Source organism: Ambystoma mexicanum, chromosome 4q, assembly GCF_040938575.1.
Source record: "Ambystoma mexicanum isolate Mex_15411 chromosome 4q, UKY_AmexF1_1, whole genome shotgun sequence".
Lineage (NCBI taxonomy): Eukaryota > Metazoa > Chordata > Amphibia > Caudata > Ambystomatidae > Ambystoma > Ambystoma mexicanum.
The window spans coordinates 583,642,620-583,670,223 of record NC_090928.1 but is presented as its reverse complement, the minus strand read 5'-3'; the positions used below and the strand labels follow the sequence as shown (position 1 = coordinate 583,670,223).

Genomic DNA, 27,604 nt, shown 5'->3' with positions numbered 1-27,604 from the left:
GAAGGACAACTAAATATAGACTGAAGACCACTTTCACAGCGAGCTGTTTGGAAGGGTGATGAGGAATCTGCAGTAAAAGAATACATAGATCGAACATTACTGGTAAGTAATTTCTCCTTCAATAGATTGTATTCTCCTGCAGATTCCTCCTCAGATAGACTCCCATATCAGTACAGAGTGCCGAGGTGGGATGAAATCCCTCAGAATAGGAACCTCTGCAAAACTGCTCTGCCGAACCAGGTGCCACATCCAAACAGTAATGATTGGTGAACTTGTGGAGCAGCAACCACGACGCTGCTCAACATATTTGCTTTTCTGGCACACCCCTCTGCAATGCAGATGATGCTGCCACACCCCTGGTAGAATGTGCCCCGATGCCTGGTGGTAGATCTTTACCTGCTCTCTGATAACATTCTGCGATGCAGAGTTAACCACCAAGATTTTATGTTTGGACACGGGCAGACCCTTCCTGGACAGAGAGAAAGCCACAAAGAGTTGGTCATTGTGCCTAAATTCGGCTGTCTTAGACACATAAAAGCCGAGAGCCCTCTTAGGGTCCAGTCTGTGCAGCCTTTCCTCATTATGTATTTCAAGACTAACGAGGGTTCAGTGAGGCTTTTAAGTTTCGAGAGCCAAATCCTCATGGTGTGAAAGGCTTTACATACAACACGAAAATTGGAATCTGAATTGGGCGAGTTAAACAAAGATCCGGGACCACTGATGGATCAACCTCCAAGCCATGTATAGATTAGCAGATCCCATGTGGAGGCGAGGGTGTCCCTCCTGTGTGGAGTACACTACCATGTGTACAAAACACAGGTATAGAGACAAGACAGGATGCCTGTCCATGGAACAGATGTCGGAAGTAATACGAAAGGAAGCGGGAACAGGGTTATATAGGTTTTGCGCACAGCCTTACATTTTATTTAACAAAAGCAAGCATTGCTGGATTACTTTCTAGCATACAAACATGCAGCCGACTGCTGATTGCCCTCTCAGATCTTGTTCCCATTTTTCCCTTAGCTGAAATACGCCTACCTCCTGAATGCAGGTTATAAAGACAGATTGACGAGATGCACTTGGGGGCAGAAGGGAAAGTCAGCCCAGATTTCTCTGGCACCCACAGCAATAGACATATTTAAGAAAGGATCTCTGGATCAAAATTCCTCATTTTGTGGATGCACTCCCAAAACTCAATCATCAGACCAGTCATAACTGAGTGTTAGGAAAGATTTTCATTTTACTTCTTTCCCTCATTGATATCAATAGAACACGCCACATTTTCGCTATGATTTGATTCCTGCAACGTTTGGAGGTAATTAAAGCCTTATTGCATTACTTTGCTTGCTAAAACCATCTCCTTTTGGGGCACTGGCCAGTCCTCAAGGCTAACTGTGCAGGGGGGACTACCACCTTTTGTGAGATTCCTTGTTGCTTTTATGCTGCACACATCACCTTGCAGTGTAGTGCGGCAGGAGTACTGTATAACTCTTTCCCTTTAGAAGCATATTTGTTACTGTTACGTGTTTGAGATATCTGGTGGCTGCGGCAGCACATATTTTTTTATACCATGCGTTTTGTTACTTTTGTGTGTGGATGCCATTTCCTGTACCATATACTCACAATGGCTGTGCCACAATTTTTGTGCACTGTCCTTTGGCATTCTTGTTCTCCTTCCTGCCCTCTCATCAAGAACTACCATGTAAGGTAAGCCCTTTCCCTGGCATAATAGGAGTTTCCTGAGCAAAGTGGTGGTGTGAGCATTTGTCTGGATGTAGCAACTGGGACGGTTTGGTCCTAATCCACATTAAGGCCAGGACGTATGTCTGTTGCTGGTCAGGTGTGGGTAAATAGGCGGTCCATAACTGGATAGCTTTGCCAGTTTGAATGGTGCATCTCCTTACCAGTGGTAGGCTGGGAGTGACCCTGGCTCGAATTTAGGATAAACTGAGGAGTCCAGCAGCCGTTCTTCAGATCGTCATTTGGAGCCAAAACCCCTACAAAGAGTTGCAGCCTGCTGATGACCCAAGGACCAGTGTAAAATACATGCTGCTTTGCCTCCAGCCAAGTTTCGGTGAATCCAGGTCTCTCTGGATCCATCTCCTGAAGACGCTTATCAGTACTTCGAACCTTGGGCTGGTGGGACTAATCAGTCCGGATCCCGGCATGAAGATCCTGCTCCTTGAAGCCTTCAGAAGTGTCCTAGAATCATTGTGCGGGCTTACCCGCTACATTAAGGGCCTCTGTGGTGCATCGGTACCGCTATTGCCGAACTTCGCACCTCCTGCTCTCCATTATGAAGGGGCTTTTGGGATCAGTTTCTTTTGCTTTCCCACGTGCATCACCAGCCTTCATCTGACCATGGTGTTCTTTGATGCGGACACTTCTGTTGTGTCCTGTGTGCCTACTGTTGTGGGACCCATGGTGGTCTGCATCTCGGGGTGCATGGGTCATCCAGCTGCAAAGCAAGAATCATCTCGTAGGAGGGTGGACCCACGGTCTAGCCAAAACCAAAAGTGAAAATGGCCACTGCACCCATGACCCCTGGACAGCCTTTAATGGAACCAACCATCGAACTAAGTGGACCCAACAAATCTAGGAATGGTTTCTAGGGGAATCGTAGTAAGAGGGGTGAGCATGCATACCCATGTCAAGACCATCCCTCCCGCCATAGGGTTGTACGAGTGTAAAGTCTGCACCCGACTTCTCCCTTGCTTGTTGGTGATGAGTAGAGTTCTGGACAACAATCCCCCATGAGTTTCTCTTAATTGTGGTAGGATTCGGAGTGGACCCCTAATCTTTGCAACTATATTTTTTTAATCACTGAAACATATTACCTACGTGTTGGCTTTGCCAATACTTGTTGCTTAAGTTTAAAGACTTCGGACTGCCTACAAAAGGTACCTTTTTGGGACTTGGGCATAGTGCCACTAAAAGTCACACTACCTCAGCAGGTTCTGGGGGCCTCTTCCTTCCCCTCGCTCCCTCTCAAGTCATTAATTATCAAGTTGAGCTGCATTTCGCACTGTACTCCCCAGCCAGGTCCCTGTGGCACTATGGATATAATGAAGAGCTACTTTCAGGGGCAACTGGGTAAACTAAAGGAGGAACTTCGAGTATCGCTCCAGGAAGTTAGAAAGGCAGTCACCGACCTCTGTTCCAGAGTGGACACAACGGAAAATGGACTGACGGAAAGATCAGGGGAAGTTAGAGAGAACAGTATTCTACTGGAACAGATAGCAAGGGTGTCCCACAACTTGGAAATACAAGCTGAAGACCTGGAAAACAGTAGGTACAACATAAGAGTGAAAGGCCTGAGCGAGACTCTCCTAGACATTGACTTAAAGTGCACTATGCAACAGTGCTTTGCAAGTCTGCTGAAGAATACCCAACTGGAAGAGATAAAAATAGACCGGGTAAACAGAGTGGGACCAAAAAAAGCGAGACCTAGGAGCGAGATCCAGAGACGTCCTGGTTGTCCTTACTTCCTACACAATGAAGGAGGATATCTTACGCTCAGCAAGATCTCATCAATGCACTATTAACGGCACCCAGACCCAACTATACCAGGACTTGGCACTGTCTACACTGCAAAAAGAGGAGGGCAATGCATCCAGTGACCAAAGTCTTAATAGTAAAGAACATTGTCTACAAATGGACATTCCCCTTCAGTCTCCTGTTCACATGGGAGGGCAGACAGCAGTGGGCAACAGCAAAGCAGGGGTTAAGGACACTGAACATAGACTAGCAGGAGGCATAACCAACGACATCAGCGAGGGCCGCCCCCCAGGCAGTTGGCAACAGACCTTGGGAGTTGGAGGGGGAGGGAGAAGGAGAGGGGAAAGAGAGATACAACTGAAAGGTCCTCGGATTAAGTAACTCACACCAAGTTCTCCAGGGCTCAGAGTACTGCGGGTTTGTAACCAGATGCTGCTTGGTTGAAAACGTTTTGTGGGAGGGGGAGTGAGTTATGTTACAAAAAAAAAACATGAAGTTATGGTCGAATGGGTCTGGGCGGGGGTGGTGGTCGGGGTTAAGTTGAAATCCACTTTGGGCGTAGTGCACCCCCAAGGGGGAAATTACTGGGGTTTTACCAGGTCCGTTGCTCTAGGACAGTGTCTGGGGTGTTTCTAGAGAACTTAGGTCCTGACCGGGATGGGGTAGGGTTGGGGGTTGGGGGGGAGCACCATGGGAGGGAGGCGGAAGGTGCAGGGAGGGGGGTTGGGGTCAGGGTAGTACAAGGGGGGAGCGGGAGATAAGATTAAGGGTTGTCAGGGGGAGAGGTGGGAAGGGCTGAAGTGATTTAAATGGATTCTGCAAGTTGAAGGGGGAAAGGGAGAGGGTTCCAAACATTTTCATAATGAAGTGGTATAAAGGTAGCGACTATTACAGTGATGATGTCAATTAAGATCCCCTCCTATAATGTACAGGGATTAAATTCCCCCGCCAGACGGAATAAAGTTGAAAGGTTGCTTGGCCGCAATAAACCAGAAATGATCACACTACAAGAGACCCACATAAAGGCGGACAGGGCAGTCCCCCGCTTTCAACACTTTTCACACACATATATATCGGGCCAACGCCCCGAGTAGGACGTCAGGTGTTTTGATAGGCTTTAGAAACTCTCTGCAGGCAAGAATATTGCAAATAACGGAGGATAAATTGGGCAGGTACATCTTTGTGCAAAACCAATTGGGGCATAAATATTTATTTTTAGGAACCATATATGCTCCAAATTGTAACCAGTTTAGTTTCCTTCGTACTGTACTTCAAAAACTGGAAACATTTGCAATAGGGGAAATTATACTTACAGGAGACTTCAAATTAGCTTGGGAGCCTTCTAGAGATCGTAGCTCACAGTCCCAAGGTAACAGTTCTCCTCCCAAAAGTTTAAAAGCAGCCTTTGAGAACTTGGCCCTCAGGGATGCCTGCCGAGAAATAAGGGGGGAGGATAGCGGGTTCTCTTGTTTTTCACATGTTCATCAAACGCTCTCCAGAATTGACTACATTTGGGTCTCAGTGTCTCGGTTGGGGGAAGTTGAGGGCATGGATTTGGGGGTAATTCCTCTGTCAGATCATACGCCGCTGACTATCTCATTACGCAGATGGGAACCCCGAAGAGGCTTATCGGCATGGACTTTACCCAGGGAGATTTTGTGTGATGAAGCAGCGCTGGGTACTTTGGAGGACAAGATAAATGAATACTTGGCAGATAATGAGAACTATGGGGTCTCCATGGAAGGGGTATGGAAGCCTTCAATGTGGTCCTGAAGGTGGAAATTATTACAATTCAGTCTCAAAAAAGAAGAGAAAGAAGTGGTGGAACAAGAGAGCCCGAGATACAGGAAACCATGCAATCTCTAGCTAAAGTCAAGAAACGCTACACATACGAAATTGAAAGCCCTTAACTAACAGCTGGAATTGATCCGTTCTCGCAAAGCTGAGAGGTCCCTACAGTACACTAGACAACAGTATTATATCAATAGCAATAAAGCTCAGACTGCTGTCCAGGCAGTTACAACAAGAGGAGGCAAAGCGAACCATAACGGCTCTGAAGATAAATGACGGAACGGTGGCAACGGAAATAGAGAAAATAATCAATGACTTTGAATCTTGTTATGGGGCCCTATATAGATTTGACCATCCCGACCAAGAAGCAGTCAAATGCTATATACGGCAGGTCACGGTGCTGCAGGTTGCAGACCAAGATAGGCCCCTACTGGATGGTGAAATAGGTAGAGAGGAGGTAGAAGCAGTAATTAGGCGGCTGCCGAGAAATAAATCCTGGGTTCTGATGGTTACCCAGCGGCTTTCTTCCAGAGATTCCGAGCAAAGCTGAGCCCTATTTTAGCGAAACGTTATAACACATTTACTGATAATGGTAGAGTGACTCCCTCAATGTCAGAAGCCAAAGTTATTGTATGAAGTAATCTAATAAGGACCAGACACTATGTGGATCTTATCCCCCAAAAGAAATGTTGAACCTAGGACTTATGGGAGACCAGTTGGCGACACTGCTGTCACGGTTTTATTACACAGCACACTCCTGCCAGGGACTTCTTCCCCGACAACGAATGTGGCATACAATAAAGCGCTTTTTTATTTTTAATAAACCACAGATTCTTTTAATAGGCCTCAAACCCGTCTCGCACTCAACCTCCACAAACAACCTGTGTCACAATGGACTAGGAACCAGGCCTGTGTGTATCAATAACATATTTATTTATTTATTATTTAATGAAAAAGGAAAAACAATATACAGCAGTCACCAAAATTGTGGCAACACAAATGCAATATCCTATCTAGAGCGACCAAGTGGAAGAACAAGTTACTCTCTTACCTGGTAACGTTCTTTCGATGGGAGGGTCCGACGACGTATTCCATATCTTTGACAGAAATCACCACAGCTGTACTGCTTCGGAAAATTTTCAATGTCTGCATACTGCATCGACATTGATGCGCCGTCCCCGAGGACCTCCTCTGACGGCCGACGTCACCCGATGTGATAAGTAGGACGCACGACGCCCGTAGCCTCAGTTGTAGTTTTTTCCCCCAGAACGTGCGACACCAGTCTGCTGCCAGTCACACACACAAGGCCTTGCGGAAACGTAAACTGCAATCACATAAGAAATTCTGCAGCGGGGAAGGTAGGGAGGGAGTGATATGGAATACGTCGTTGGACCCTCCCATCGAAAGAACGTTACCAGGTAAGAGAGTAAATTGTTCTTCGAGGGGATTGGGTCCTCCGACGTATTCCATATCTTTGACAGACTCCCAAAGCAAGGAGGTGGGGAAAGAATTTAGAATACAAATTTAGCATGCCCAATCAAATTGCGGAATAAAAGACTGCCTTGCCAAAGGCCAGATTCTGTCCTCGGATGGAATCGAGGGAGTAGTGACGTACAAAAGTATGTACAGGAGCCCAGGTGGCTGCATCACAGATGTTACGAATAGGTACACCCCTCTGCAGGGCAGTAGATGCAGCCATATCCCTGGTAGAATGGGGCCGCAAGCCAGCCGGTGGGTCCTTTCCTGCCAAGCGGCAACACTCGGAGATAGCCAAAATAATCCAACGAGACAAAGTCTGTTTCGTCACAGCTTGTCCCAAACGCTTTCCAGCGTAACCAATGAAGAGTTGATCGTCCATTCTGACCCGGGACATGCGTGAAGTATAAAAGCTCAACGCTCTACTAGGATCAGGCCTATGGAGCCTCTCCTCCTCCTTACCAGGATGTGGAGGAGGATAGAATGCCGGAAGAACAACCTTCTGGCCCAAATTAAATTCGGAAACCACCTTCGGAAGAAAGGAAGGACTAACTCGAAGGACAACCCTGTCCTTATGAAACACAGTGGCTTAACTGTGTAACTTAAGGGTGGCTTAACTGAAAGTGCCTGTAACTCACTCATGCTGCGAGCGGAAGTAACCGCAACCAAAAACACATTTTTCAGAGTTAACAGTCTCAAAGGGCAAGAATGCAAAGGCTCAAACGGAGCACCCATAAGAAACTCAAGAACAAGATACAAATCCCAACCTGGCACCAGAAAAGGTGACGGAGGAAACACATTAGTGAGCCCTTTCAAAAACTGAGAAATCAAAGGAATCTTGAAATGGGAACATTCTTCGGACGAGCGCTTAAATATGGACAGCGCCGCCAGGTAACCTTTAATGGTCCCCATTTGCAAGCCCCTGTGGGCCAAAGAAAGCAAAAAAGACAGAACCATGGGAATGTCACATTCAAAAGGATCCACATTATTAACACTGCACCAGTCGCAGAATTTACGCCAACGGCAATGGTACAAAGACTTTGTTGCCGAGAGCAATACCTCCAACAGGTCTTCAGGGAGGTCCCAATCCTTATACCTCAACCTTTCAGAAGCCAAGCGTGAAGGTTGAGGGATCTGACCTCTGGATGGAGAACCTGACCCCCATCCCGTGAGAGCAGATCGTCTCGGTAGGGAAGACTACGTGGAGGGCAGATGGACAAGTCGAGAAGGTCCGGGTACTACGTCCTCCGGGCCCACGCCGGAGCAATGAGGATCATCTGGGAACCGAATCTCCGTAACCTCCGCAGTACTTGCGGGATGACAGGGACTGGAGGAAACGCGTACAGCAGTGGGATGACCACTCCACCACGAACGCATCTCCTAAGGCTCCTTTTGGAGGAAATTCCGGCGAGCAGAACCTTTCGCACTTCCGGTGGACACTGGAGGCGAAGAGATCCACTCGAGGGGTCCGCCGTCTCGTTATCGTCTCCGGCCAGATGAACAGCCGAGATCGAAACTTCCTGCTGGATGTCCCAGAACTCGAGCTGCATCGCCTCCCTGCACAGAGGAAGTGACCCTGCCCCCCCTCTTTGTTGACGTAGTGCATGGCCACCGTGTTGTCTGTTAGAATCAGGACACTCTTTCCTCGCACAGTCGGCAGAAAAGCCTTCAGGGCTAGCCTGACGGCCCTCAGCTCCACCAGATTGATATGGAGTCTGGACTCCGACAGAGACCAACGACCGCCGACTGTCAACTTTTTGGCATGAGCTCCCCATCCCGTGAGGGATGCGTCCGTCACGATCGTCACCTCCGGCCAGGGCAGCCAAAATGGGGCCCCCCTTCATCAGATTGCCTTCGACGGCCCACCACAGAAGGTCCTGGGCGACAGAGGGTGGCACCTGAACAGGGTCTGACATCCTGCCGGAGGACTGAGACCACTGGAGCTTGAGTGCCCACTGCAAAGATCTCATCTGCAGACGAGCCTCTGGCACCAGAAGAATGCAGGATGCCATGAGGCCGAGCAACCTCAAGAACTTGAATGCCGGGAGCGTCTGGGCAAGTTGAAACTTGTGCACCATCTGCTGAATGTGAAGAGCCCTCACCTGGGGAGGAAAACACAGCCCCAGGGATGTGTCGAGCACTGCTCCGATGCACTGGAGCCGCTGTGTTGGCGTCAAATGGGACTTCTTTAAATTGAGGGAGAAGCCCAGCTTGTGAAGGGAGTGGCAGGTGATGGACAGATGATCCAGGACTTGCTCGGGAGAGCTCCCCCTGATCAACCAATCATCCAGGTAGGGGTAGACGTGAATCACCACTTTCCTGAGATGCGCTGCCACCACCACCATGAGCTTGGTGAAAACCCTCGGGCGGAGGTCAATCCGAACGGCAGGACCCGAAAGTCGCCAACCGCGAACCTCAGGTACTTCTTGTGCTTGGGATGTATCAGCACATGGAAGTAAGCGTCCTTGAGGTCGAGAGACACCAACCAGTCCTGAAGTTGAAGGGCGTGGAGGACTTGAGAGAGAGTAACCATCTTGAACTTGTCCTTCCTGAGGAGTTTGTTCAAACCGCACAAGTCCATGATGGGTCTCAATCCTCCGTCTTTCTTCGAAATCAAAAAATAAGGGGAATACCATCCCTTGTTCCTCTCCGCTACAGGCACCAGTTCTATGGCGCCTTTCTCCAGCAGGGCTTGAATTTCCTGCGCAAGGAGCGGATCCTAACTCTTCAAAGAGAGGTTCCCTGGTGGATTGTCGTGAGGCCTCTGCTGAAAACGAAGACAGTAGCCGTGGGTTATGATCTCCAGAAGTAATGGCACGCCACTCTACAAGATTCTGCACCAGCCTTCCCCCAACCGGCGAAAACATGGGACCTGGCCTCATGACCGAGTGGTAGCGGCTGTGGCGTTGCCTGAGGGCAAAGAGGCAACTGCCCGAGTGGCCTTGGCACCTCGAGTACCCTGTTTTCCACCTTTGGCACTCTTACGGTGGCCTCTTTGACTGACAGCTCCTCTCGCTTTACTGAAGGATGAGTAATAGCGAAAGGAACCTCCCCTCCATTGTTGCCCCCTAGGACGAAAAGGCGGAGGCTGTCTAACTGCAGCGCCCAACGACTTCGCTGCAGCTTTGGAGGTCTGCAACCTCTCAAGGCTCTCGTCAGCCTTGCTGCCAAAAAGATGTTCACCGCCAAAGGGCATGTTGAGGAGCTGGGACTGCACATCAGGAGCGAACCCCGACTTCCGCAACCACGCAAATCTGAGTATTACTGTGCTCGCCGCCATGGACCGGCTGACACAATCTGCCATGTCCAAACCCGACTGAACGGCCTCACACATGGCATCCTTGCCATCCTGAACCATAGCAAGGAAACCATCCTGTTCGTCCCCTTCGGGAATATGTTCAGCTGCTAATGCAACACAGTTCCACAGAGTGTGTGTGAAACGAAACAAGGCACATACGGAGTTGGCCGCCTGAAGCACCATACCTCCTGAAGAAAACACTTTCTTCGCCCAGCCATCAAAACGTTTGTCGTCCCTATCCGGAGGGATGGTAGGATACAACACCTGCTTTGCCGGGGCCGTAGCGGCCTGCACCACCAAACTCTCTGGCGCGGGTGCCTGGACAAGTAGCAGGGGTCGCTACTGGCTGGACGGTATTTTCGCAACAAAGACTTGCCCACTGCCGGGAGACTCTCCAGAGCAGTCCAAGCCGCCGCCACCCTTCTCTGCAGAGCCATATGAAACGGCAGTACCGGGTCAGTGGGGGGGACCAAGATCAAGGATGTCTGTGAGATCATCCTGAACAAACTCCCCTGGGGAAACCGACCATCCCAAATACTCGGTGACCCGAGACATAAGGCGCCGGTACGAAGAATCGGCATGAGTGCCAGGCTCCGGCCTACAAAACTCCACCTCCAGAGAGGTGTCCAGTCCACTGGCATCATGCAGTGACTGCCTCAGGTCATCAAATTGGCTATGGCCCGAGAGAAGCTCATTAGGCACCGGAACCAAGCCCTCATCAGAGCCCTCATCACCCTCTGAAATGTACTCCAGGCGGTGAGAGGAAGACACCTGGGGACCAAAGCTATGCCCGACCTTAGCCAGAGCCTTTCTAGGGGCTACCCCCGTGCCACGGGGCCCCTCCGACACCACCGCCTCGAAAGGCATCGATGGTGCCGAACGAGTCGGCGCCGGGGTCGAGAGAATCGGCATCGATGTCAGCCGCAGCGCCGCCAGTACCGGCGGTGTCGACACAGGCCTCGAAGCCAGGGCTCTGAGCGTGTCCTTCGACGACCTAGGCGCCGACGACCCCCTCGAAAGCAGAGCCTCGAGAGAGGTTCTCGACGACCTCGGCGCCACAGGCGTCGATGTCTTCCTCGAAGACATCGACGACCTCGGCGCCACAGGCGTCGATGTCTTCCTCAAAGACAGCACAGGATCACGTGGTCTCGAGCGCGTCCAGGACCGGGACCTGGAACGGGCATGGCGAGAACGGTTACCCTTGGCCGAGCGGGACCTCTCCCGCGAACCGTGCCAACCACTAGATCCCGAAGGCGTGCGAGCGGTGTCCCTCGACCGATCACGACCGACCCCACTCGGAGACGCAGACTGACCGGTGCCCTGCGATTCAAGAATCGCCAACATCTTCCCGAAGGAAGCCCATTCCTCCGGTGTCGCTTGCATGGTGGGATAAGCGACCCGCCGACGGGCGGAGTCCTCGGAAGAGGACGGGGAAGGCGACCGAGTGGCGAGACAGACTCCTAGGAGACGACCCACTGAACCTCCGACGATGACGCGTAGAGTCGCCTCTCGAATCATCCATCGAAAGCCCCGCAGACCTAGATTTCCTGGGCTTTGAAGCCCTACCTACTGACAACTTCTTGCACTCCCGCAAGGCCTTGGCTGTGAGCGACTAGCAGTCGACAGAGTCGACTGTGTCGTGGGCCTCCCCGAGGCACCAGAGGCAGGCGTCGTGCGAGTCCGTCACCAACATCTTGGACACACAGTTCCCGCATTTCTTGAAGCCCAGATGCAGGGTTGAAGACGAGTTTGACATCGTCACGAACAGGCTTTTCACAAAAACCGAACAGGTTGAAAGAACCGAGAAGATAACAACAGAAACTCCAAGGATTCGAGGCGTACCGAGATTCACGAAGCGAACACGTTCGCGGAAAAAACGGAACTGAGGCTACCGGCGTCGTGCGTCCTACTTATCACATCGGGTGACGTCGGGCGTCGGAGGAGGTCCTCGGGGATGGCGCATCGACATCAGCGACGCAGAACGCCGAAAATCTTCCAAAGCAGCACAGCTGTGGTGATTACTGTCAAAGATATGGAATACGTCGGAGGACCCAATCCCCTCAAAATGGGCTGTTACACTCACTTTTGTTATAATGACAAACGGGGAAATACCATCAGGTTAAGAAAGTGATAGCACCACAGTTTTAGCACTCCCGCTGCAACACTCACCTCCAAACAGCAAATAAACTTGATTCCTTTGAATGGAAGGCAGTGGCAAGGAATAGAGAGAAAGTCAGATTTGGGGTAAAGCCCACCACCACAAGATGGGAAGCTAGCAAAGCAAGTGAAAACCCGTTTTTGGAGCAAAATGGCAGAATGGGGTTTTGGTTATTTCTCACAACTGCTAGGGGACAGAATGAAAGGAAATTACTATTGCTTACACTTTAGAAGATGGGGAAAGTTTAGAGAATACTAATCAGCACACCAGGCCAAAAACAGAAATGAAGTGTGAAAATCCTTTTTTGGGAGAAAAGCAAATGCAAAGGGAAAAATACAGTGGCAAATGGAAATTCATTTACACTGGGTCTACAATGACAGACAGCTCAGGTAAGGGGTTTAGCTTACAATAGGAAAATCGGTTTTCAAGGACAAGGACAGAGGCACATTACAGGTATAGTTCTAGGTAAAAGGGATCGCTCACAATGGAACAACGGTTTTGGGTTTAATAGGACAGATGCAAATGGGAATTTGTTTGGTAATGCACACAATACAAGGCTAATTCTCTTGACGCAACACTTTAATGGCTAGAATATTAAATACAACACAGCTACAAGATGGTTAAATTCGAATTTCAACAATCTTGTACCGTGAATTTCAATGGAGGAATTAATTGATTTGCTCAAAAATAAACTAAGGATTTACACAGACAGAGGTTTTTTTAAAGGAGATATGCTAACATACACAAGCAAATAAGAGATTCTTCTATGGGAAGGTAACAATTACATTGGCAATTTTGGGTTTTCAATGGGGGCAATATTGGATGCGATGCTACAAAAATGAATTGCTTATGCAATTTAGGACTGGGGTTATCTGCTACTTACACAGCAAGCGCTGATTTAGGATTCAGGACAGCCAACTTGATCTCAGAACACTCTGGACAGCTAGGGCAAGGAGTCTGGTCACTGCACTCTCAAAGATGGTAAGGTTCAGCTTCCTTCTCTCCGTCCCCCTTCTACTGTCTCCCCGGATATTTGTCTGTTCCCTGACCTAGTACAGCCCCCCTTATATAGCACAAATGACAACACTAACTTGACAATCTAGAGGGAGTACCCAGTAATTATCCCTGCCACCAGGAATGGACAGTTTACCATTCCTCTCTCCGTCCCCAGGCATGATTGGTTCAAGGGAAGAGAGCACCCTCTGTCTGTTTGCAATGACACTGCTTTGTTCTCAACTTTTTGGCAAAAACTAGTTATGTATCATAACTTCATACTTATACTAGCCCCGGCCATATGAAAGATAAGCAGTTTCAGTTGCTCAAAGGTAATTGGGTGAGCCGATCAACTCCGTACGAAGTAGCATGGCCCTTTGGCACATTTTTGTCATTTTCAGAAAATGTATAACAGTTATGACTCTGCAAATGATCCATCATGTTCCTAATTTCATCTTCCATCTTTTCATCAACTGTCATATTTGTCACCTGTTCAGACCAACCAGAAACTAGTCTCAACTGGCCATTTTAGTCCCCAAAGTCCTAGGGAAATGCAATTAGCCTCCTTAAAACCGCCTGGAAATTACAAGAAAAAAATAACATGACACAAAATTGATTCTTATTCAGATTGCTGCGAAAATGCCTAAAACGAAATGAGTCTATTAATGTAAGTTGGGAGTATCTTGTTCCACCTGCGGGAGGGCCGCTTCATCCCCCACAGCCATCTGTCTCCCTGGGCTCAGCCTGTAAACAGAGTTTTTTTTTTTTTATAAGTCTCTGAAGTGGTGTGGGTTCTTTTGAAGGGGGTGCAACAAGGAGCTCACACCTCCTTGTCAAGCTCTAGCCACACTTTTCCTCCTTCGAAATCTTTGGGCTCCTGCCTTCATGTCTGCAGAGCAGGGAATTATGACGCCCGCTCCAGCATCACATTTTATTGGAGGATAGTTATAGGATGTGTGTGATATCCAGTGGGAGTGGGGCTTTGTCATCATGAGTTCCTGCCTTCATGCCAGAACCGGTTTTTCCTGTAGTAATGGTCTATTCAAAGGTGACTGGAGTTTTGTGAGTTGGAACATAATCTGCATTCACTTTGGTCAACCCCCACATGATATTTCCCTGACATTTTCTGCGTGAGCAATGCTATCTTTCCACTGAGGCTTTTAAAGCCGTTTTCTTTTCACACGTGTGCAGGCTTTTTGCTTTTAATGTTTAAATCCGGTCTTGCAGGTGACAGGATGCTACATTCTCCTCTTTGGGTGAATATGTATTTGCTGTTAAGTCCATTGATAATGATGGGTAGGACCCCTTTACCCATGCTTCTTTAATTTGACATGAACACAAAGAAAAATCCAAGACGTTTTTCGGTTGCAGTGTTTAAAGGTCTGCTGTTCATGTGAAAAGGAAAACAAAAGCGGTTTTTCCTTGTAGTGTTGAAATTCGTGCCTCTCATGTGAAATAACAGTAAAGCAGGGCTGTTTTTTGATTGCAGTGTATAACTTCTTGTCATTCAGGTGAAAAGAAAGTAAAGCGAGGGCGTTTTTAGTTGCAATGTAGAACTTCATGTCATTCAGGGGAAATAAAAGCAAAACAAGGCAGTTTGTGGTAGCAGTGTTTAAATGCTGCTGTTCAGGTGAAGGGGGCTTCCGTCTAGTGCCTTTAAATGTACCCCACACTGCATAAGTTATCTACGTTTAAAATCGCTACAAACTGAACTCCTTACCAAGGAGTGAAATTAAGAAATTCAATATCAACAATGTATGGGGCAAACTTCCCGGATGTCCTTGCCACAATAAGAACTGACCTAAATAGATGGACACCACTGCGAATATCCTGGATAGGCAGGATAGCTTCAATAAAAATGGTGGTGCTCCCCAAATTGTTTTATCTATTCCAGACGCTCCAAAGCAAGATACCACAAACATTTTTTAAGACTCTGAATAAAATGGTATCACAGTATATTTGGCATAAGGAAACCCAGAGAATAGCAATGTCCACACTGATGGCCCCCAGACAGAAGGGGGGGTTTGATCTTCCAAATTATTACACAGCAACCCAGTTCAGGGTCCTCAGGGAATGGTTCTCCAAGGAGGACACTAAGCCATCGGCTAGAATGGATCAAGCGGTGGTGGGGACCCCTCTATCTGGGATGCTGTGATAAACTGGATAGGCCTGATAATGTACAATTCAGCCATATTCTGATGGTGGTGTGCGATACCTCGGATAAACTGATTAAGTGAGGATACCTATCCATGATTCCTTCCCCGTTCACACCACTTTTCTGTAATCCTCAATTCTCTCTGGGAATGAGCCATACCTCGTTTGCAGTCTGGAGGGCAGTGGGTTGTGAGAAAGTAGGGGACATGGCCCAGGGGGAGGTACGCTCCTTTGAGGAATGTAAACAGCAGATGGGGTTATCAGAGAAAGACAGTTTGGAATATTACCAATTAAGGCATTGGTTAAAACAACCATCTTTTAGACAGACAACACAGAGGTCTCACATTGTTTGAAAAATGTTTAACACCACACAAGGGAGACAAACAGCTAGCATCAAACTTATACAAAATTATACAAGGGGAAGGCCAAGATCATGTCTGGCCATATATGCTGAAATGGTAGGACACATTAGGAGAAGAGATACCGTTACAGCAATGGGAATGTCTATGGGCACAGATCCCCAAACTCACCCGATCAATACAAACTAGGGAAGCATGGTATAAGATGGTAATACAGTGGCATTACACCCCGCATAGACTACACGCCATGTACCTACTAGTAACTCAGGAGTGCTTGAGGGGGTGCTTGGGGAGGGGTGACTGGAGACATTTGGTGGGAATGCTCGAGACTACAGAAGTTCTGCGGGAGGTCAAATTACAGATCAAGTCATGGTGCAAGGACCCCCTTCCTATTCACTGAGGGAATGGATGTGCGGTCTCTTTGATCCAGAGCTACAAATCCCACTGAAATCCCAACGCGAAGCATACGTAATATTGCAGATAGCTGCATTGCTAGTGCTAGCAAGGAAATGGTAACAGAAACAACCCTCCCCCCCAATACCACTGAATGGTTACTCAAGGTGTGCGATATACTTGCCCTGGAATGGATCTCCTACAGAATACTTGGAGAAGGAGACTGGCAGTTGATATTGGACTACATGAGGAGAGATTACATGATGCAATGGTGCCCTCAGAACTTGAAAATATTAGACATATTATGATGCTTGTAAATTATGCAACGGTATATTGCAGAATGCTCAAACCCCCCAGGTACTATAGACAATGAAGCAAGGGGTTGTGGGGAGGAAGATGGGGAGGAGACGTGGGGGTGGGTTTAAGTTGGGAAAGTTGACATTGCAATTTGATGAGATGGTATGTAAGAAAAAAAAGGGCTGGAATCAGAACCGTTGACCTTCACATTAAACACACATTTTTGCAGTGGAAACATTACTCCACTGATCTGGTCTCCAGGCATTCAAGGGTACATTGTGCTAGATTATGTAGAATCAGATTTTTCAACCCAGAAATGTTTCATCTGAAAGGTTCATCAACAAGACACTACAGGCTCTTTAGGATAATCTTTGTGATAAATTGAGTATTTGGGCATGCACTGTACTGAATAAACAATCAAAATAAAAAGGAATGCAAATGTAAATGAGTAGAGTAAAAGAGCAACTCACTTCTAACCGGGCAATCTGAATAGGTGAAAATTCTCTCACACTGTTAATTAATGGCACCAGCCGACTGTACAGAGCCTGGAAAGTAAAACAGAAATCATAGCAAAAACAGGTCCTGGCCTTTAAACAAAACAATGTTTACTTCTTTAAATTGAAAATGCATGGGTCATATTACTATTTATGTATCAATCACAAAAGAAGATTCTCTCACTTAAACATGGAAAACAAATTCACAAGTGGAGCACCTTCTATTAGGCATGCTATAAACAAGTTCCACCTTAGACAAAAGGTGATGCATCACAAGGGGCCTGGAAGGTGAGAAAAGAATCAGGACCAGTTATATACCTGTAAACCTGGAACTCATTCTTTAGCTAAAAGGTGTTCAAATCATTATCCATCACTGAGTGCGCATCCTGGAGCCATCTTTTATGACTAATGAAAAGGTTTGCTGGCCTGACAAACAGATTAACAATTTGTCAGAGTGGCAAGGACAGTGGCCAGGAGAAACGTAGCCATGTCTGGTAAACTGAACTAAAACTGGTTGCAGGATCTGATTGCATTCAAGAAACAGAAGATACTCTGTCAGTAGGTTTGTGGCCAAGAATAAGGCAAGAAACATTTGGTCCAAATTAAAGGCCTATTTGGCTCCAGTGTGAAATGCCCTGTAACAAGGCGGGGAATTGGATGGAAAATGGTTTGGTGATAGGGCGGAAAGTCATGTTTGCCCTAGTAGATGCAATCGGTGTTTAAGATAAGCACTGTATTATGCATCCTTCTCATTTTTTGTTCTTTTTACAGGATTAGAAACAAGGATGAACAAAAATATTGAACCCTAGTTCATGCAGCTCTCACAGTGCACCAACAGGATAGCACCAGGTCAGAGAGGGGATGTGATACAAATACATGCCTAAAAGGTGCAATGCAGTGATTGTTTAATGAAGCCACAGAAAGAACGTTGGGGGGAGGGCTTTCCCAGTTGATCTAGAAATCTGTCTTAACCTAGCACGGAGAGAGACCACAACAGAGCATTTCCTTCTCAATTTGCAAAACAAAACCACAATTCTGAAGCAGAAATTCTCCAAGTACACTCACTACAGAGGATGGAAGGCTATTACCAGAGTTACCCTAAGGACCATTAAGTGAGAGGAAAGGTTAAGATTTGAAAACCAGTTAACCTTGCTTAAAATTAAAATGAGGCTTCCAAGAAAGATTGATAACCCTGCAGCTGATCAGGAACTGAAACTCTGTGCACTAGCTGTGTTGAGAATTAGTTTTTGAACTACTTTGTTACAGAAGGAAATAAGACATGCAGAAATCTCTCCAACAACTGCAGTGTAAGGCATCACCCACAGGAGCTGGTGCCACATCCATGTTCTATACTTTCATGCTGTGTCTGGTGGCAAAGAGGTTGATTCAGGGAGACCACAGATGACAGAAACATACTAGATGACCGGAGGAGCAGTATGTTCATGTTAGTAAGGTGAGAGAAGGATATGCATTTTTGATTCTCTGCTTAGCCTGAGGGACTATATGAAAGGAGGTAATGGGTATCCACCAATCAAACATCCTCATGTGGGACTGAAAATAGGCTATTTTCCATACGTTTTAAAACTACCAAGATATTCACCAGCCGTATGAATGAAAGAAAGGCTTGCGAGTCTGAGCTTGCATCTAGCTAAAACAGTTCTATAATAAGAGTTGGGGAGAAAACTAATCTGGAAAAATACAACCCTGGTCGAAATTGCCAATGAAATGTGAGGAAAACACAAGTTACTTACCCGTGACAATATTTTTCTCAGATGGTCCTTACTCCCACAAATTCCTCATTGAATAAAAATATCCTCCAGGTGCATGACTGCCATCAGACATTTTTCAATAGCCACCAGGGGGAACAATGCTGTCCACAATCATCCGTCTGTGCATCACAGGTACCGGATATTAAGTCATGAGATACTGTGACCAGTACCCTGCTAAGGGTACTCAAACACGCAAACTGCCGTAATAACTTCCCGATTGGCTTGGGGTGGCATAGTACCAGAGGGAGAGAGAACCACAGCAGCGGTTTAAAGTCGGTGACAGGACAGGGTCAGGAAGTGCAGACTCCGGGTATGAGAGTCACAACATGCAGCTGAGGAACACCACACCATATGGTCTCCCCTCGTCTGATGAGCCCCAGATTTGAAGGGGATGACTGCGGCGGTGGGGTCGGGCGGACCACGGTCAGCCGAAGGGACGCTGCTGGCACCACGCCAGCAGTACCAGAGGGTGAGCGCCCCAAGCACCACTCGCTCTGCAATAGCAGACGCATGCAGCAGACACTGCATGCATCCAGGAACAACGGGGATGGTGGGCAGGCTCTCTGGTGAGCGACTCCCAAGTAGGAGGATTCCCGATTGGATGGCAGACCTAATCTCCAAAAAGCGGTCTGTGGTCAAGGGGAATAACGCAGAGTATTGGTCTAAAGGAAGCATACAGTGATTGGTGGGCTCCACGGGCCAATGGTATAAAACAGGAACGGAGCAGGAATAATGTTGAATCATATTCCGTCTATTCTAGGATGAAGGCAGCTCAAGAGAGGACTCCTTGCTGGAGTGGGCCTACAGATTCCAGGAGAAATAAGAAAAGACAGAGAAGAAAGATCCGTACCCCGTCTGGACCTTTACCCAGAAGAAAGGAGGGTGAAGTAACCCACCCTCTTGCTGATAAAGTATGTACAAGACAACAAAGCCTGTTACCCAGAGCATTGGAATCTTGTCATGTCTATCCGCACAGGTATATAAAAAGAGTGCGGCACAATCTCAAATTCTTGAGGTTCTCAGTCTCAATGTGTGGAAAATTGGTGGAACAGAGCAACTAATGGGATTCACAAGCAATCCGTCACATGGGTAGGATGCAAAGGGTAATGAGAAATTATGAAATAAAGAACATTAGCAAAGCCAAGTAATTTGGATCTTCGAATGGAAACCTTCTTACTACAGATATCTCCACTTGCGAAAAACTCCCAAGATAGTTAACAGGAGAAAGTGCTCACATGCACAGTAACAACGGCCAGGCCTGGCATCCGAACTAGCCATTGAATCAGACTGTCACCGGGAAAGGTCTCAGATAGAAACATCTTACTAAAGAGCCATGGTAGCAGCTTGATCCCTCGTAGAAGGAGCATGCTGAGTGGAAGGCACTCCCTTGCCCGCCAGTGCATAACGAGCAGACAGAGAACAATCTAAGTGGAGAAGGTTACCCTGTGCCTTCACACAATCTAGTGTAGCCAAGAAACAACGTGTTATCCAAGTGAAAATCTTTGGCCCTAGAGACATAAAAACAGAGCCCAGTTGGGTTCAAGGAGAAGAAACTGCTCCTCCATCTTTGATGGATTAGGAGGCTACACAAACTGAAGATGCATCTTCTGTTAGGGACTGAATTCAGTGACAACCTAAGACTGGACCTTTACTGTAACTTTCTCCTTGGAGAAATCAAGGTAAGGATAGAACCATCAGCGTCTGAAGCTCACTCAATCATTTGACTGAACTGTTTGCCAGTAAATCTCAGAGGATATGAAAGTAAAGGCTTGAAGGGAACTTCAGAAAGGAAAGCACGAAATTTGAATTCCAGTTCAGGACAATAAACCGTTTATGGCAGGGGTTAGATGTGCAAGGGATACTTTACTGAATCCCCTCACAGACTGCACAACACCTGGCATAGTAAAGTAAGACTGAAATAGCGGACTGAAAAGCTTGCATCAATATTGAGAACTCCCACAGAGAGAAGTCCAACTTCTGCTAACACTAGTGACTGGCTTTCTGGATGATCGCATCATAGCCATGACCAATGTGGTGAGTTTTCTGCCCTGCCCATACTGTTACATCAGGGTAGAGAGACGCTAGGGCTAGGGATGCTACCAAAGGGAACGACTGGCCCTTTCTGAGGCAGGATTAAAAAAACATGAAACCTCAGAAGGCGTGAGAACCTAGAGGAGAATGACAAGTCTTTGCATGCTCTCTTATCACAAAGGGAGAGACCTGTAGGCCCAGTACTGAAAGAAGTTCTAGAGGAGGCAGACATGCTAAGTCGTGTCCCCGGTTGCTGGAGGAAGAAAGAGTCAGAAGCAACAGTGTCTGAGGAATACAGTGACAGTTTGGGAAAAGACTGACAAGACCGAAGCCTGAAATAGTCACGGCCACCTCATCCTGGAAAGAGGTTATCCAGATAGTTGGAAAGGTGCACCCTCATCCAAAGGCAGTGAAAGATGCACAGTAAAAGGCCTTTCACCAGCGACACTAAAAGGCCATGGACGACAGAACCCGCGGCAGGAGGGTTTGCCAGGAATATCTACTCCCTGACAAGAATCCTGTAGAGGATGCAGGGTTATACCCATCCATGTGTGCTGTACTTAAGGTCGCAGAGGGGCCATTCATGAGACACCAGTAGAATTTCTCCAAGTGTTTAGGGAAGGAAAGAACAGTAAGAAGCTGAATAGGCCCCTGAAGCAGCTCACATATTGTATTTTAAACGTGGAACATAATATGGCGAAACACATGTAGGCCAAGCCTATTATGTTATATCAATCTTTGAGTTTGTAACAAAGGGATATATATTTCTATCCCTTGGAATAAAGGTTTCAAATAATGTCTATAACAGAAAACTTCTTTGGAATACATAATATTAGGTGTTTTAGATTCTAAATATTTTCATTTCTTTGTATTTACTTTGATATTGGTTATATCAATACATCTATATGATCTGATTGAGTTTTTTAATTGTTTTATGTTCATTATTGACAATAACTATTTTGAACATTTTAGTCCTGAATAATGACACAAGGCCCAAGCATCTGAGGCGATGGCAATTCACCCTAGATTGAAATAACTCAGCCTGCCCCCACAGGTGTAGAGTGATGGAAGGACTCCATACCAAAGAGGGTTTGAGACTGGGGAGAACTGAGGAAGTGGAACGTCCTTTGTCCCATGTGGGGATGCCAAGCAATTTCATGAGCGAATCAGATGTTATTCTGTCTAACCAAGCCTTTATTAATAGTTGTTTCTTCGGGATGGTGTTGAAACATGTCAATAGGGTCTGCAGAAAAGCACTAAAACTAAAAAGGGGACTTCTTTTACACCGGGTCAGGAATGGTTCAACATACAGTGAGAATGAACACGTTGTAGGCAAATCCAAAATCAAGGAATCAAAATCTTAAGCAATCCGTGTCTCTCCAAGGACACCCTATTCTATTCAAAACAAATTCCAAGAACAAAGGGCAACTGAAAAGCTCCAAACCTATTTTTATGAAGTGCTATAGCCACATGGCTAATACTATTGTATCAACATGGAAATGTGCTGATGGTCCTTAGGCTAAGCAGAGGATAAAGCATCCAGCCCTAATCTAGCAAAACAATCTACAACAATAAATGTCTGCAGTGCCGCTTCCGGGGTACGGACAGTAACAAATGCTTTCATTATAGATAGCCTTCTTCCCCCCAGTCTGCTCGAGCCGTTCTCACCAGGCTTCTCTTCCTCCACTCACAGGTGTCCTTTTCACCATAATTCTCAGGATTCTTCTGCTGTGCTTTTCCCCGGGTTTTAATTTCTCTCAATTTCTCTTGTTGTGGACTCAGTTTCCAAGAAGGCCCCACTCCTGCAGCTTCCTTCCCCAGCCATCAGCAGCTACAGTTCCTGATTTACCAGTTCTAGCAGACTGTCCACTTTCTTCCCGATGGAATCTTCCCCCTTCTCTCAATAGGTAAAGACCTGAAGGGCCTCTAGCTTTTTTCTATGTCTCTGATCGTCCAAGGCACCCCCCTGCCATGGAGTGGTCTTACTTCCAGGCAGGGAGCACCAGTAGATAGGTCTACCTCCTCTGGGTCCAAGACACCAAATGATTGACTACAGCCTCTTTTATACCCATGAGGTTGTGGCATTTCTTGTAAGCGGACTCCCGATTGGTTTGTTTCCAAGCTCCCTAAGTTTTTCTGTTCAGATTGGTCTGGTAGTACCATGTTTTCAACTGTATTGCTTATTGAATACCCATTTGCTCTCTAGTCTTGGTTAATGGAGTAAGGTGTTTTTGGGCCTGCTGATGTTACCGTATTAACGTAGGGTGAGGCTTTAATAAGGCTTGCAGCCTCTTGCGCCATCATGATATTTTCTTCAGGCACCAGATCCGAGCGCTTGAGCATACACGGATGAACTCTGCTTTCGGCTCTGGCATTGGTCTGCTTGATCCGTGGCTCTCATCTATTTCAATTTATCATGCCAGCTAACAACCGCGTGGACTCCTGTATCCATAGGTCCAGTAGCCATGCGAGGTTGCTGTGACATGTAGTCTTCTAAATGCCCCTTCTCTAATGAGATTAATTGCACAGCTACGATGCTGCTGCATTTTAGGGGAAGACCAGATTTTAGGGAACCCCGCTCCTTCCACCTTCTGGGGCACACATGCAGCAGCCATACCACCAAAGTCCCCAGTCCCTCAGTTTCCCCCATATAAATGATGGTATGCAACTGACACCACACTCCATAACTAGGGAGTGGGGTAAGCACGGCGGTGCTCTTTGATGGCTGCACTTCTCTTCTGTCCATTTGTGGAAAGGAAGAGTATGGGTGAACGTATGTCCCATTGATTGGGATGAAGAACTTGCTGTTGACTAAACTTCTAGCCATAATTATTTTGTTGTCGCTGTGGGGGCTTTCCTTTTTTAAGGAGGTGTCTGCCTTTGCTTCAGACAGGTTTTGTCCATCAAACAGCATAATGTATCAAGTAGTTCTGTCTAGACATCTAGTGAAAACCCAGACATTGACATCCAATAATACCTGTGCCCGTAGAACAGTCAACACAATGCACAGTGTCGAAGACTGCCTGCATATCTTCTTTGCAGCCTCTTTCCCATGGTTTTCAAAGTCAAATGCAAAATCGCTGCAGACCCCTGCCCATAATGTAGGGGATTATCTTGCTAAAGTCCATGTTATAGTAACAATGCACAAGTTTGGTCAGAGGCAAAAACATTATGCCCAAAGTCAACCAATATCTTAGATTGTGTCACACCTGAAGGGGTATCCGCAACCCCTCTAACCGCGGAAGTCGAAGGGAGTCGACCTTCCCACCTTGGTTGTGCACAGGTCCCTGATGCGTATGAACAGGTCACCATGAGACAGCCGATGGGGGGTAGGGAGGAGAGGGTTAGGGAGAGGTTGTGGATAGGTAGGCAGACTTTGGGATCACCAGAAAGAGGATTAGGGATACATAAGTGGCTGGGTATGGGGGAATACAGGGAAAGAAACATTTCATCTACATGCAAATGCTAAACAGCCTAAAGCCTTTCTTATTTGAGTCAATTGCTTCACACTCAGTCCTGTCCTACTTCCTGCTCCCTGTCTACCTCCTAACTTCCCAAAAACTTCAAAGCACACACAAATGGATATGCTGTTGTCATACAAATACAGAGCAATCCTCCTACCATAAGCCATGTAGGATAACGCATAGTTCATGCAAGACAAGTTTACATGATCGATCCAGAATTAAGTTTCCTGCCAACCCCCCTGCTGTCTTGTTGAATGTGGAGTATTAACACCGAGAGCTACCCATATGGGGATTATCAATGCACAGTCCAGTTCTCATATACTCTTCAAAGTTGTCATGTTTCACATGAATCAAACAAGTGCACATTAACAGCATGTTGCTTGTCTTCCGCACGCCCAAATCAGCGTCGAGAGAAAGGTTCACCATGGACACTTATAGGGAATAGTCTGTTCCTTCACAGGACTTCAATATCGAAATGCAGTTCACACGTACAAAATCCAAAACCATATCCTGTACACACAATGAATTCATTACATTCAGCATTTTACTCATCTTTGGCTCGAGAGCGCCATGCGGTGACCCTGAGTGAGTAGCAGAAGTCTGAAATGTGCTCCAGCAGGAAGTGTGCCCTACACCACTGCGGCCCGGGTAAGCAAACGCTTCACTGTCTCACCGCCGCAGCCCGGGGAAGCAGCTGCTGTGCTGGAATCACCCGCGACGGCCTGGAGGCTCCTAGAACTTCTCTGTCCCGGCCTCACCACTCCGCTTGCTTCATCCGCTTCTGCAGCCTTACTCCACACCCTGCCCGTGCTCATGAAGGTTGCAACAATCAGCCCGGCCAGTATGCACACTGCCGCCAAGACCCATGGGAAATTTCGTTTCCAGGTCTCAACGCCCCACAGCTCACATAGCCTCACAGATTGGCTGTCTAGGGGAAGCATGGGAAAGACATCAGCCTTCATGCCAGCAGTAGGGGCCTGCACAATCAAGCTCTCAGAAGTAGGGCAGCTTGGTAGAAAGCCTGGACATGGTTTTAGAGACTGCCAGAAAGGAAAATGGCTTCTTCCAAATTGGGAGAACTGGCTTGGAAATAGCCAAGCTAAAATGTGAGAAGTACTTCTGGGTCACCCTCTGTACCACTGGGACAGATAGGCAGTCTACCCAATTGGCCACTTTGGTGGAAGGGCATATTAACTGTCCCGGGTTGTCTTACTGCAGCAAACTGCTACTCTAGTGAAGAATTCAGGCCCTGGCCTCAGAAATCGGTGGTGAACTCATTGTTTGTTTAGGCCACCTTTTACCATATGTCGTCTCTGTACTTTTTCTGGATTATCTGGGTTTGTGACTAATTTTCTTCCAGCAGACATCTAAAGTCTGGCAGAGAGTTTCCCTGTTCTCTTGTGCCTTGCTTTAAGAGCTTTCAGTCAGTCCTGAGGCAGGGGTACCCTAAACGTACCTCTTAGACTCCCAGTGAGAGTACCATCCATTAGTCATGTGGCTAGGTTGGTAGAGGCTTTTTTGTCTGTGTGAAACGCTTCCATTCGGTGGAATCCATTTGACCTGGCTGGGTCCTTTTCGACTCCTCCATTCATCAAGATGGAGGTTGTGTTTGCCTTGAAGATTTGAGAGGCTCACACGACTATCCCCTGTACTTCTGTGTTTGTGTGAGAGCGAGAGGACTTCCTCTTCATCTTGGACCACTGGAGGTGGGTCTCCTAATACTGGGCCTGTTGTCTGCCTTAAACCAGTTGTGACTAGCATATGCTGATGTCTTCCTGGGACAGTGTGGATGTCACCCTTTGTGCGAGTCCTTTTCAGAAAGCATGGGTATGCTTGGACGGATGTTCTGCCATTGGCGGACCACCCCTAGGTTTCAATAATGCTTTGTGTGTGTCTGGATGCAGTGCTGACTCAAAGATTACTGAGGGAGATAAAAGCAAGCCCCCCACCCCCCAACCACCAACTCACCTTGTCTACAAATAGATCTCTGAACTTGCACTCTGGAAGGACAAAAGCTCTGCGGCAACTCCCTTTCACATCATGAAGAATCCAACGGCAAAGCTCTGGCTCTCCAAAAAAGACTAGCAGGAACACACAGCAGCATCCGTTTCCCTGATCCGGTCGGGGCAACTGAATCACAGCTCCTGCTCGAAGGACTCATCTCCCTGAAGCTCCTGACTATGCCTTCATCACCAGATGTAGAAGCAGGTGACCCTTCACTGCCAGGACTCTGAAAACTATCTGAGCTGAAGTGACCTCAGAATCTGCTGCCCAGGAACGCTATGGTTCCACCCCCCCCTCACCTGGGAATCTCCAGAAGTCCTGCTGCTGCAGAACCTGTAACCAAACCACCTAAAGTCGCATTCCCAGTCCTCCTTCCATGGCTGGCTCATCTCCAGTGTGTTTGTTGTCTTTAACATTTCTTCAAAACCAGTTGTTCCTTGGGGTCTTGCCAAATCAACCCTATACTCAGAAACCCGATCCGGTTTCAGACGACGATGTGGGAACCCTGCATCACCATCAACTGCTGACCACATCCTACTCACCTTTCTACCCTGCTGGCACCAGCCACTGATCCATGAATCACTGTATCAAGAATAATAGCTCTTCCTAAGTGTCTGGGAGTCCCCACTGCAGTGGTGTTGTTATCCTCGTGGTTAATGAAAAACATGCACAGCAACCACTACTTAAAAGCAGTTCCGCAGGATTCGTTTGGTAGTTTCGAATTCTCAGAGTATTGCTCTTTTGATCCTCTGGTGCTGCTGTCCGGTCTTTTCTTCATTTCTTTCTTCATCACTGGACCCTTCCTCATTTTCCAGTGACTCTGGAGGGTTTCCCTCTAACTAAATTCCAGAAGCTTTCGTACAAAGGTACATCTTCCCCACCAAAGACTGCCTTCATTTGCACTACTGTCCCTCTTGGTCTCTTTTGTATTTGCCAGCCTAAAAAGAAAAGCATCTTACTTACATGTCATGGCTGTATCTTTTTTTATAGAAAGGACTACTCATTGACTCATATATTATTTGAAATTGTTTCTTTCCAGGTACATTGTGATATCTCTTTTACAAAGTTTTACTTAGCTGTTAGTTTACTGTTTCTCTCTGCCTTTTATTAATATAAAGATTATATTTTTGATACAAATATAATGAGTGTACTTTCTCTTATTTGGTATTAACGAAAGATGTGTACTGTACCTCTGAAAACACCCCACTACACCTCCTTGGAGCTAGGTCTGGGCTACTCTGTCACAACTACCGCTTGGAGAACCTGGTGAGCTGCAGGAAATCACTAGCAGTACTTCAGTGAGGATGTTATAGCTGAGGAACCCGACCATAGTGTCTTAAGGAAAATCTCCCCAAGATTCATCAACCTCTAGCAAATTTGCTTGTGAGGAGAGGCCACAGGCATCAATATCCACAGAAAACTCCA

General features: G+C 47.1%; 1 protein-coding gene across 1 annotated transcript in view; it reads right to left on the bottom strand.

The window, feature by feature from the left end:
* Positions 1–27,604, bottom strand: part of MTHFD1L (methylenetetrahydrofolate dehydrogenase (NADP+ dependent) 1 like) — a 2,103,853-nt gene that overhangs the window by 1,259,609 nt on the left and 816,640 nt on the right. Inside the window, exon 15 of the mRNA XM_069608130.1 lies at positions 16,888–16,962. Coding sequence (XP_069464231.1) covers positions 16,888–16,962 — 75 coding nt within the window. The remainder of the gene's footprint in view (positions 1–16,887; positions 16,963–27,604) is intronic.